At 40.5% G+C, this 12778-nt stretch overlaps 1 protein-coding gene across 1 annotated transcript; it reads left to right on the top strand.

Moving 5' to 3' along the window:
- The first annotated feature begins 4609 nt into the window (after window positions 1-4609).
- On the top strand, window positions 4610-11391 carry si:ch211-215c18.3 (uncharacterized). The gene is made up of 4 exons (XM_049592766.1): window positions 4610-4716; window positions 5129-5239; window positions 7504-7851; window positions 7936-11391. Exons 2-4 carry the CDS (start codon window positions 5170-5172, stop codon window positions 8040-8042), a joined length of 525 nt encoding a protein of 174 aa, XP_049448723.1. The 5' UTR covers window positions 4610-4716; window positions 5129-5169; the 3' UTR covers window positions 8043-11391.
- Window positions 11392-12778: the final 1387 nt, after the last annotated feature.

Here is a 12778-nt window from a genome sequence, read left to right as displayed (position 1 = left end):
GATGCCAGGGGTAGATACAGTAGAGGTCGGCTTATTGAAGAAACAGAGGAGAGAGGGAGGGGAGTGGGACAGAGAGGGAGGGGAGTGGGGAGAGAGAAGGGGGGAGAAAATGCTGCTCCAGTGGACTTTGGGGACATTTCTCAGTATTGTATCCGGATTTGTATCGATTCCTACTCTCTGTTTTACCACAGGACAGAGGATCACATGTCAATACACAAACCCCTGGCCTCATATTGAAGGACTGGATCCGTGCTGAATGGGACGGAAACTGAAAATGATGTGATGAGCGTTTGATTAGCTGAGACACCTCAGCAGCTGTTCGACATTTCCTCATTCAGTATGCGAGTACAAGACATGTCAGCAGTTTCTCTGCTACTTTTGCAGACATAAATTAAAATAAATACATATTAAACACAAACGTGCAGATAGTCCATTTAAACTAATGTATTGAAGATCCATACCACATTAACACCTGTATAAAATGGAAAAACACCACAAAGGAAAACAAAAGAACACACAAGATGATATAATACTGCATATGAGTCTGCTAATAGGTGCTTAGATGTAGATTTCAGGGGGAACACAGGGAACAAGACCCCCCCTCAATATTCAAAATGTGCATTTGAGCCCAAATAAGAACATGAATGTAGCAGAGGACTTTTATTTTGACAAAATTAAAGACATTTACATCATGAACTGATACAGAAAAGGCAAAGGTGTTTATCAGCTCTGATTCCATTCAGCACTGATGGAAATACAACACCCAGGTGAGTACATTAATGCGCTATCACAAAATACCATCCGTCTCTACGCAAGCAGTGCTCAAACATTGACCAAGTTTGAAAGAGAGACTGACTAATGTGAGATTAAAAACAAAAAGTAACCGCTATTACATTTTTGCTGGCCTCCATGCTGCTTTAATGTTTACTAATCTGTTTTCCAGCCAGCTGTGACATCGAACATGACACAAAAAACCAGAAATGCTAGCTGGTGCTCGTCTGCTGCAGAACCGTGTACGCAACTCTAGTCCACTGACAATGGGAAAGGAGTCTATGGCCTATTTTATGTGGGTTTTCCCGTGTTTAAAAAACCCACGTACATGCACGAATTTGAGTGGAAAAGGGGTATAGGTGTATCATCTACATAACTGCATTTTATTAAAGGACTAAAAGGGACAAAATTATGCTATTAAGAGGGCTGTTAGCGCCACAACTGAGTAGTAGTAGTAGCACATCCACACTACATGTAAAAACAATTAAAGACAGTGGGACAGGGGACAGGTGGAACCGAGACACAGTGGAGTAAGTGGCTGAGGACACCATCGGCAGAGAGCCTGTCACTCAAAGAGGCCTGCCCTTAATTATTCATAACTTTAAGCCTCAATAAAATGTAAGCAGGTGAGTTATATACTCGAGGGAAATTAGCTATAGAAACCAAAACTGTTTTTTGTACCAGGCTGTAAACGTGTTTATTTCTGTTGTGATGACATTCTGTAGTCTAATTTAGCCACTTGTCAGTAACCACCTTTTTTAAGACACATAGAAAGCTTTGAAATTCACAAGTGGGACATCCACTAATGTGTTTTATGTCATAGAACAAAACATGACCGTCTCTTAAGCTTGTGCTAACCACAGACCTACTTTGAGATGAAGGAACCAGGATTGCAAAAACACAAACTAATTTCCAGGTTTGAGGACTCATTCAAGGGGCACTTTATTGCCAACCTCACGGTTGAGCCAGATAAAAAGTTATGTGATCACCAAAGTCAGTAGGATTTATCCTCTGGGAACCTCGAATACCTGTATTAAATTTAACAGCTCACACTGTTAGCATGTGTAAAAATGAGCTGGCATTTGTTGAGGTAGCCCCGAGTCACTGCTTGGCCAGTGTTGGTAAATGAGAATCTGTATCAATCCTCATCTGGTGGGCTAACTCAAGTTGAACTCAGCAGGACACAGAAGTATGAACTGTTATCACATGAAGCCTATAACAGTGAGTGTGATTACATGGACGTGAATGACCCGTTTATGTAGCTTATCCAGGTTATGATCATTTTCAGGATATGGTGCTTCCATGAAGACACAGAAATCAGGTTTTCATATTTCCTGTATACATCCCATTTTCTTTCAGAGTACTCCAGCTGGCATATTCAGGTTTCTCATAAACAGAATTATGTGTTTACAAGCTCAACACTCCAAAAACCCGATCATAAACAGGTTATGCATGTCAGGTTATTCACGTTTATGATCGGGTTTTGGGAGTTTTCCGTATGTGTTTGAGCTTGTAAACACTATATTCTGTTTATGAGAAACCGAATATGATCATAACCTGGATAAGCCTCATAAATGGGTTATTCATGTCCACTTAAACACCCTCAGTGAAGAGAAGATAGAGCCACCCACCACAGCACTCTGAGCAGGATAGCACACATAAGGATCCTTTAGGCAGCGAGGTGCCAACTAAGGAGCCTCAGTGATCAACCATAAAAAAAAAATGCAGTGATTAACAGAGTCAGGTGTCACTCCAGTGGGTTAGCAGGCCTGGCGTGTGAGCATGGTATAGTTGAATAGATATATAATATGGCAAATGTTTATCTAAATATGAAAGAATATGCATATATGTAAAATGATGTAACACTGGCTGTGTTGCCTAAAAACACTGAGAACACCGTGTCACATCCACTGAGGCTACAGACCCACTGTGTCCTCTGTATCCTCTCACTGTATCCTCTTCGCACTGTTCATCCATTTTCTCAAGGTCCTTTCTGGGCAGTTGCTGAACAACTGCCATACTGAAGCAGTCTCCGAGGACACTGACAGAAGTGTTGCAGAGCCCTCTGGCTGGCACAAACTACAGCAAACAATGAGAGCAGAGGATGTGTGCCACCTTAAACTGAGCTTTATTTAATATTCATTTAACAAAATATACATTTGTTTCTTCTCCTCCCTTTTGACAATCAAAAGCAGAGCGCAGGTGTAGTGATCCCTGCCAAAAGTATTCATTAGAGATTCTGTAGCTGTGATCCCTGCTGCTCCTCTGCTGGATGCTGCTGATACACTGCAGATGAAACACAGAGCCATAACCTACTCTTCCTCAGTGATGAACGCTATACTACTGGTACTAGTAAACAGTACCACCATTAGACTATGAGGTGCACCAAATATATCGATTAAGTCACTTCTTTTAAAATCCATTTTCCCGATCAAGAATCTGTCCAGCAAAGCTCAAATTTCTGCATTTATAAGGAAGCTATTTTCAACATGTGAGGGTTGACAAAAACATTGTATGATTGCACAATTTTCTGAAGGCTTTCCCAGTGTGAAAGAGGCCTTTATTTTGAAGGAACCAGCCGTCAAGCATTATGCAGCTGTTGGCAGACTTTGCTTTCTCAAGTTGCAGGAAAGTTTGGTAGTCCAGACTGCAGACTGGGTGGTCTACAGAGGTAAGCGATAACTGATATCACTGATCAACTATACTAACACACGTGTGTTTGTATTGTTATACATCATAATTTACATGTCTGATGTCATTCGTGCACATGCAACTGCACTGTTTCAGTTTGTCCTTGTTTAAACCTGCAAAGGCTTGTTCTTCCACTACACCTACACACACACACCTCATTTACAGCAAACAGAAACACTGAAAAAGTAGAATGCTGATACATTGTTAGAACTTTATGCTATCAATTTCAGACATTTCTGACGTAAACACATCTGCTTCAGTCTGCGTAGTGGACCTCCCCATCCCCCATGCTCAGTCTCTATTATGTGGACTGAAAGCTTCTTGTGTTCTTCAGCTCTAATAGATGATGACATTTTGGGGCTGCATATGCAACTTCTTCATGATGTCCCATGCTGAACTAGTGTCTGGAAATCATTCACATTTGAGAACAAATATCTGCTGCAGAGCAAATAGGAGCGTAAATACACGACAGTGCAATGCAGCCCACATGTGCAATGACTAAATAACAACAAACAAAGTGGGGGAGATCATTTGCCCTTCACGAGACTGCAGTGGAGAAAGTGCTGCAGAGGTACAGGTCAATTATGTTAACTTTCATAAGACAAACCCTGGAGTCAACAAATTTAGATTTAGTTTTCTCTCACTCAGGGATGTTGCAGTCATAGCAGGTTTGCATGTCCTCCCACGTCTCTCTTTTTACACTAGATGTCACTAAAACATTGATTGCTGTATTTGTCATATCTGTGGTGGTGCTTCCCGTTTTTGTCCTGCAGAGGGAACTCTTTTTTTTTTTTTTTTTGCACCAAAATATGACAGTACCCCAAAACCAGTAATCTGAATACGAGTAGTTGCATATAAAAGCAAGTTCATTACCATTATGTATAAGTGTATAAAAGGTTCAGTTGCCAACTTTTTAACGCAGGGATCCCCAAAATAAGACGCCCCCTCCTCGTCCAGCTGGAGCCACACATGAGGGGGTAATGGGCATAAAATCTGCGGTCAGAGCTGCAGCTTTGTTATCTGATAAACTGAAGGAAAATTAATCCCCCTGCACTTGGATCCCTGCTGTACAATGAGGATATGGTCTCTTTAGGATGACAGAGTGGAGCCTATGTGTGCGTGTTAGACTACGTACAGAGCAATAAGTGTATCAGTCCAACACGGAGCGCTGCTGCTGCTGCTGCTGCTGCTGCTGCTGCTCCGCATACCGGCACACCGGCGCAGCTCAACGTTGGCACAGGGGCCGCATCTCAGGTAAGACCGGCTGTCTCATCTAAAGGGAAGAAAATAAGGATCAGATATGTCAGTGTAGGAGAGCTAATATTTTCAGATGCGTGTATCAGAGGCATGCCGCCATGGCTGTCCGGCTCTTTCACCTGCAGTAGGGATAAAAAAAAAATGCGCATGTGAGGGGAGACCGTTGGTTTGCTGCAGAGCTAAGACACTGCATGGGCGTAGTCCTATCTGCATTTGGGCTGCAGGCTGAGCGGCACATCCAGGCCCGCTTTCACTGCGGTACTGTGGCCTGATATATGGTGCCGTTAGGGTTGCATGTGTGCATTGTCTCTGAAGATTGAACGCATCTTGTGTCTGTCTGTAATAATCAGTGGTGGTTTTCTGCGGCTGCATGTGCAACTTTCTCACTCTGTCCCATGTTGAACTCCAGTCAGGGGTGCTGTGAAGGTTATTGATCAGACAACTATCATCATGCTGCACCTGTTCGCCACGGCCTTCCTCCTCTTTGGTGGGATCACGGTAACGCATCAAACTCAGCACAGTATGTGTTATTCCTTTGTGTTTGCTTATTTTAAGACTGTAAATCTGAAGTGCTGGTTGCCAACTCATCCATTTAAAGTTGGATCTATACAGGCCTACTGTGGGTGGTTACTTTAAGCGGATGAACAGTTGCCAAAAACAGCTCTAGTTGCCAAATTGAGACGTAATATAATGTCTGTGTTGATAAGTAGGCTGAGGCAGTTCGGGATCATGTCCAGATTTGTCCACGTCCATGACAACAGCAAAAAAAAAAAAAAAATCAGTAACACTGCAGCAGAGGTGTCATTACCCTGTTTCACCACAGTGATCAGTAAAGATCCATCATGGTTAACAAATACTGGTTTTATTACAGAGGGATGTGGTCACTTCCCAGACAAGTTAAACTTTTAAACTGGAGTGAAAGGGAACTATATGAAACTAAAACAGTGACATTAAGTCTGGGCACTGAAAATAAAATTTGGCATTGTAAAAGGAAATATTGGCATTGAAAGAAATCCAGTGTAAAATTAATCACAGACAATAATGATTTTTTTATTTATTTATTTATTTTTTTTTTTTTATTTTTTTTTTTATTTCTTTTCAATGACAATCCTTTGATTTTTTTTCTTTATGTCACTCTTTGTTAAGGGTAATTTTTTAAAAAGATGGCACTTTTTTCCCAATCTCCTTTTTTTTCAGTTTTTTTTTTAAATTTTATTTTGATATTTTTTTGCATTCTTTTTTCAATGCCAAGCTATTGATTTTTTTCTTTATGTCACTCTTTATTTAGGGTCAGTTTTTTTAAGATGGCACTTCTGGCTTGGGTAAAAAAAAAAAAAAACTATCACTGAAGAAAGAGGGACATGAAGAAAAAGTCAGAAAGATGTTCATTAAAGAAGCACATTGGAATGCAAAAAACCAAAAACAGAATAAAAAAAAACAAAACATTTTTGTGTTTTATTTTTACAGTGGAATCTTTAAAGTGCCAATGTTTCCCTTTTTAACATCAGATTTTATTTTCGACATGCTCCTGGATTAACATCCCACATCGCATTTCAGGACCAAGATTGCAATCAACCAATCACAGCCCTCTGACATCATCAATGTGCTGCTTCTGTGCTTCATCTGAGCTAAGCTAGTTTCTAAATTGAAGTTAGTACAATTAAAAAAAACCCTCAGTAACACTGAACAAAAACCTTCTAAGTTACAGGGTTAGCAATTAGCTTGCTAACTAGGTAGGCTACACTAACAGGTAAACTTGCCAGTAGACTCAGATATTGTTCATTTACATTAAGATTAAGGATGATGTCATTTTGCAGTTGCGAAGACCTTTAATAACCTATTCAAAAGTCTTTTTTTTTTTTTTCCGCAGGATTGCAGTGCTCATGTTGAACCAGGACCATCATCATCACGTTAACCCTGGATAGAGTTGCTTATATTGATCCAGGACATCACTGTTAAGTTGATGTCGACATAAACAAATAATCCAGAATCAGCATGATGATGGTCCTGAATAAACCTAACCCAAAAAAAGGAGGGAAGATGTGGTAAATGCAGGAATTTGCAACTTACTCTTTGTTAGTGAACAGATATTTGATAGCATGACCTACTTAGTTAGCAAGCTAACTCACCAACATTCTAGCCTATTGACAAGCTTTGTATTTTATAGCATACCTACTTATCAAGCTAGCTAGCCAATATTCTCATCTATAGGCAGGTTTCCTCATTAGCATAGCCAACCTAGTTAGCAAGCTAACTCACTAACATTCTAGCCTATTGACAAGCTTACTTGTTTGCATAGTATACCTACATAGCAAGCTAGCTAGCCAACATTTAACTGTATTAACTTTTTGGGAAACTAGCGTAGCTCTGAAGGAGCACAAAGGAATTTTGAAAGAAGCACAGCAGCAGCACATTGATGATGTCAGAAAGCTGTGATTGGTTGATTGCAATGTTGGTCCTGGAACGTTGGAACGTTGATCCAGGAGCATGTTTTACTTGGCAAAATTATGCCGTGCGCGTAGCTCCATACATAAAATGTTTTTTATTTAAAAACGGCCATGTCATGTCTATCCACATAGAAGATCCAAGGCTGTTACTGCCGCCGGAGATTTCTTTACTATGTTTGGGATCATTGTGCTGCTGATAAACAAGTCTCCTCCTATGTTTAAGTTCCCTGCAGGTTGCAGCAGAATAATCTCCAGGATTTCTCAGTATTTCGCTGCCTTCATTTCATGTTTTAAAAAAGAAAATGTGTGATTCTCATCCTGTTTGCATCTCTTTCAGTGAGCTCAGTGTCCACGTTTCTGTTCGCCCCTCGCGGCCCTCAGATGTTTCCGTGTCTTACTTACCTGGAGCGAAACGTCAGGGTGGACTGTGAGTTTCCGCCCACCTACCAGGTCCCCGGCCCCTACTGTGAGTATCGACAGGACAGCCGCCTGGTGGGCACCACCTTCCCCAACTCCGTCATCTATGTGTCCGTAGAGGACCGCAGGAGAAGCAACGTCAGCCTGGTCACTCCTAACCTGTGCCGCCTCACCTGGGCCCCGCTGGCTGATGAGAAGCCTTTCACCTACACCTGCAGGGTCTACCAGGGCAACTCGTGGAAGGAGAACAGCATGGCCGTCCATCACAGTGAGTAGAGTTCAGCTTGTAACTGAGGTTTCCTCCAAGCACCAACTGAAACTATATCTAAATTCACATTTCTCTTTGTTACAGGGATTCTTCCAATCTGCTCTGCGATCAGTGTGATGTTCAAATCGGCACCGTGGTTTTTGTCACTGGTGATGTCACTTCCGGTGGCTGTGGGTCTTCTGAGTCCATGAATTCTCACACTGGCAGGGTAACGACTCAACAGACCTTTCTTAATGTTATTTGTGACTCACTGTGGTTTGATGGTTGGTGATTGACTCTATATGGGATGCTTTTATTTACTTTTATTTTTTAGGCAGTGAGAAGAAGCCATGAAAACTCCTGGGAATAAATAAGACTGGATGAAATCAATATTTTATTTAGCATTAGGCTGTTCTTTAAAAAAAAAAAAACATACCTTTGAGATGTAAAATCTTTTATGTAATAGACTTCATTGTCATCACTGTACTGTACCTTGAACACCACTGTTCCACAGTACTAGTATTAACAGTGGAGAAAAAAGTCATGACAATGCCAAATGTAAGACATTGCAAACAAATGCAGCAGTGAACAGTGTTGAGGTTTTTAATCTGTTGCCTTGATCAGGTCTCCCTTGTAAATAAGATTAATTGGGACTGATCGATATAAAGAACTATATTCTTAAAGTGGAAACAGACAACTTTTTAACTTCTCCCCCACGAGCATTTCCAAGTGGTATTATGAATGCAGCTACCGTCACAAAGACTAACAAATTACGTTCCGTTTTCCTCCAAGCCCACCTACACACAGGACACACTGCACTTTGTTTCCCACTTTGGTTGTTTCACCATCTGCTATTTCCACTACTGAGGAAAGTAACTGCAAAGAAGTTAGATTGATACTCTGATACACTACCGTGCAATAGTTGCTGCACTTTCTCTGTGCCATAAATCAACATGGACGTAGCACCAAATTCAGGGCCCCATGCATAAGCAGTCTCTGTGGGCCCCCACCCTTCCTCTCTCAATCCACGTCTCTCTGACGCACCCTTTGAATTTTAAATATCTTTAAATTAAGTCAGTTTGCTTTCTTTCCCCTTCCTTTCTTTCTTCTCAAGTTGGAAACCCTGATTTCCTTTTCTCGGGGAGAGACATGACAGTGTACGTTGTGGCTCTGGCAGCTTATGTTGCCATACACATGCTGCATTTTTGCACCCTCAAATTTATTGTTTTCGATGTACACAATGTCACACTCCCAAACGCCTATTTTTCAGGGCATGAAAACTGTGCCCATAAATAAACAAAGTTTAACTTCATGTGATGGGAACAACCAATCACAGCTGGCAGATATCTTTCCCTTCTTCCATATATATCAGTCTGTGATAAATGTGGAGAAGAAGCTTTACATCTGTCAATATTTTTGGCCTAATACACTCTTACAAAACAATGCCTGGATGAAGATCAGCTCTGTACTCTGGATTTCTGGCAAGTAGGCTATGATGCGGTGCTGGTTAATTATCGCTTAGCAACCTCAGGCGCAACCTGACTCCATGCCCTTGAAAGTTGTCACAGAGTAGGCACAAGAGAAATGCCAAGCGCACAACCTTGCATTTTCCAGTCAGTTAAAGAATATAGTCGCTTACTTGGCTCTAGCTGTGTTTAGAGATAAATAGTGCGGAGCGGACTAAACCATTTTGCATCTTTAAGAGGTTAGATGGGTCTAACCACTCGTTTTTATACAAAGTTCAGTCTCTGAACCAATTTTTTCAGCTAATTTTAATTTAATCATGGCAGCAATTACTTCGATATAAAAATTTGCAAACAAAACCAAAGTTTTCATCCAGGCTTTTTGAGGGCCCCCCTCTGATTGGGGCCCTGTGATATCAGTCCCACTTTCCTCCCTCACTACAACGCCCCTGTAAATCATGCCTTTATTTTTTTCTCAAAGATCGTCTCTGGTGGCAGACGGAATTGCATAGTAAAAGCAAGACTCATAGGGAACCATCTATACATGTGATGGTGTCATTATTCCTAAGCAGTGCTTCCCAACTGGTCCAGCCACAGATTTCTCCTTAGTCATTGCTTAAAGGTCTATGCAGCTTAATGTATTTAGCGTCATACTTGTGTTTGGCCATATCGTCGAGTTAGATTGCTGTCTCTGTCATGTGACTGTCCGTTAGTCACTCACTCTACAGCAGAAAACGACACTTCAAAAATGCAGCTCTGTACTGGAAATTCACTGTATTTAAAAATAAAGAATGTTTTTTACAAACTTGACATGTTAGCAAGTCACTTGCGGCCCATTCAGAATGGACCCGCTACCCATTTTTGGACCGTGACCCACCAGTTGGGAACCACTGTTCTAAAACCACTACACTGTGCAATCAGCATCTGCTTCATAATGATAAGTTAAAGCAGAGAACTTGTCTATTTCCACTTTAAATCCAAATAAATCTTAATTTTGTGGTGGTTTTTGTATTTTTGTTACAGAGTAACAGATGCTTCCTATAGATTTATAATACATTTTATTATACACACTGACATTAAAAGTGGAGCTCTTCCCTCAAACTCTACAAGAATGGATTGGATTTATCATGCCACAGATTAATTTGGATTACATTACAATCTCACCTGTTTGCTCACCTATAGACATCTAGACAGGTATGTAGGAGGCTGACATGGCTATTCAGTTAGCGTAATGAATAACTGCGCAAACACTGCCTTTACTGCTAGCGATACTAATCACTAATATCCTGTGAACAGAAGTGAGATGTCCGTATACTGTACCCCCATGTGAGGTTCACCTGGTTACAGCAAAGCAGCTCAACAACAGTCTCTTTTCTACTCCCCTTAGACAGCAATAAGACAAATACTCAACATGATTGGGATGATTTTTGGGAAAAGACTCCAATGTCAGTGCACCATGTTTCAATCAGTGCTTTGGTGCTATCTGCTCTACCGCATTAAAACACATGCAGATGTGTGACTGTGTTAGTTTGCAAAGTCTGTTTATAGATGTGGAGGTTTCAGCTCTGCAGCCTCATAGTGAGAGTGATGAACTTGAAATTACAGACATTGCCAAGATGGTATATGGTGAGAACAAGCGTGATGCTTTGTTCATTAAATAATCATTGTTTAATTTAGACACCACGCTCCTCCTGCACAAGTACGCATGTGTTAATATCCACAGTATATGTGACGTATGAAAGAATATTGTAGCTTTATGTGTTGTTCATCTTTATATTTTATGTTAACACTGGACACGCCTTCCACATTGTAACACACATATTCGGGGCCAGTGTAGGCTCTCTTTATGTTGCTAATGTAATTTGAATGTTCTTTTTTACTCGTCACATTTTAACAATGATTGTGTCCACGCTGCATTACTGCTTTATGTATGCCTTCATTTTCAGACGCTGCGCTGCTCAGTATTATTTGCAAAGTAGTACTCGCAATAAAGATGTCTTTATATTTTTTCAAATAGATAAGTCAGCTTGGTTTGTTTGTGCTCTTCTACCACCAAAGGTGTGCTAAATGCTATAGAAAAACTATAGTAACAAATAAAGGTTATACACAATTAAAGTTTCCTGTGTTTTCTTTGCAGAAGTCGCCATGTCTGTAAACAACACTGTTGCTGCTAATAAAGACAGTTAAAATATACATACCTTCCAAAACCCAAAAAACAATAGCCTGGATGAATTAAAACATGCCTAATGTAATACCTCTGTCCTACACTAGATGTCATCAATGCATTGGTTTGTTTTATGGTGGTGCTTCCACATTTTGTCCTGCAGAGGGAGCTGTTGTTCAACACTACCATTTGACAGACCCATAAACACAGAGAATACTTGTGGTATTGAGGTTACACACAGTTTAGTCCCATATGCTTGAGGGTCTGTCAAGAGAGAAAAAAACAGATCTAATCAATAATATCAATAATATTAATAATGGTTACGTTCCAATTAGTTCTGAGGTGCTGGTATGGTGTTTGCTGCCCTCTTTGTCATGATTTATTTGTATATTTTAACTAAACAGAGCCATCCTTTGTACCTGCACTATTTACAGTGGCTGCTAGATACATCTGCTGTGTCACTATCTTTCAGAGGGAAAATGTATACCACTTACCCAATACGTAACACCTATAGTTACGAGTGGCTTTTCAAATAGTGCAACTTATACTGAACAAATTTTAAATGCAACACTTGTTTTTGCTAAGGTTTTGGTAAATGGATCTGCACTTGTATAGCGCCTTTCTAGTCATCTGACCACTCAAAGTGCTTTTTATACTAGTAGTCAAATTCACCTATTCACACACATATGCATACACTGGTGGCTGAGGCTACCATACAATGTGCCACCTTGTTAAATGAATATCTAAATATATCTATGTAATATCTAGTTAAATATCTACAATTTTTTTTGATACACTTAATAGATATATTCCTCCCAAATTTGGTCGCAAATCTGTGTTAGTGAGCAGTTAGTAACATAATCAAGATGCTGATTCAACGGCATCAGTACTACACAGGTGTGCCTTGGGAAGGTCATAATAAAAGGCCACTCTAAAATGTGCAGTTTGATCACACAACATAATGCTGCTGATGTTGCAGGTTTTAAGTTTCTCAAGAATGTCCACTAGTGTTGTTGCCCCTGAACTGAATGTTTATTTCACTAACAAAATACATCTCCAATGTTGTGTCTGTGAATTTGGCAGTACATCCAATAGGCCTCACAACTGCAGACCACATTTAGTCGCACCAGCTCAGGACCTCCACATCCAGCGTCTTCACCTGTAAGCTTGTCTGAGATCAACCACCCAAACAGCTGAAGCATTAAATGGTTTGCACAACAGAAGAATTTCTGCACAAATCAGAAACTGCCTCAAGGAAGCTCACCTGCATGTTAATTGTCCTCATCAGTACTCACCTGAAAGCAGGTCACTGTTGTAACCA

This window comes from Epinephelus fuscoguttatus, linkage group LG12, assembly GCF_011397635.1.
Source record: "Epinephelus fuscoguttatus linkage group LG12, E.fuscoguttatus.final_Chr_v1".
Taxonomy (NCBI): Eukaryota; Metazoa; Chordata; class Actinopteri; order Perciformes; family Serranidae; genus Epinephelus; species Epinephelus fuscoguttatus.
This window is presented reverse-complemented; position numbering and strand designations above follow the sequence as displayed.

Excerpts from the sequence above, each read along its gene's own strand:
- si:ch211-215c18.3 (XM_049592766.1), top strand. The coding sequence starts at position 5,170 with ATGCTGCACCTGTTCGCCACGGCCTTCCTCCTCTTTGGTGGGATCACG. Across the intron at positions 5,240-7,503 it reads AACGCATCAAACTCAGCACA|TGAGCTCAGTGTCCACGTTT; the intron begins GTATGTGTTATT and ends CATCTCTTTCAG. Across the intron at positions 7,852-7,935 it reads CAGCATGGCCGTCCATCACA|GGATTCTTCCAATCTGCTCT; the intron begins GTGAGTAGAGTT and ends TCTTTGTTACAG.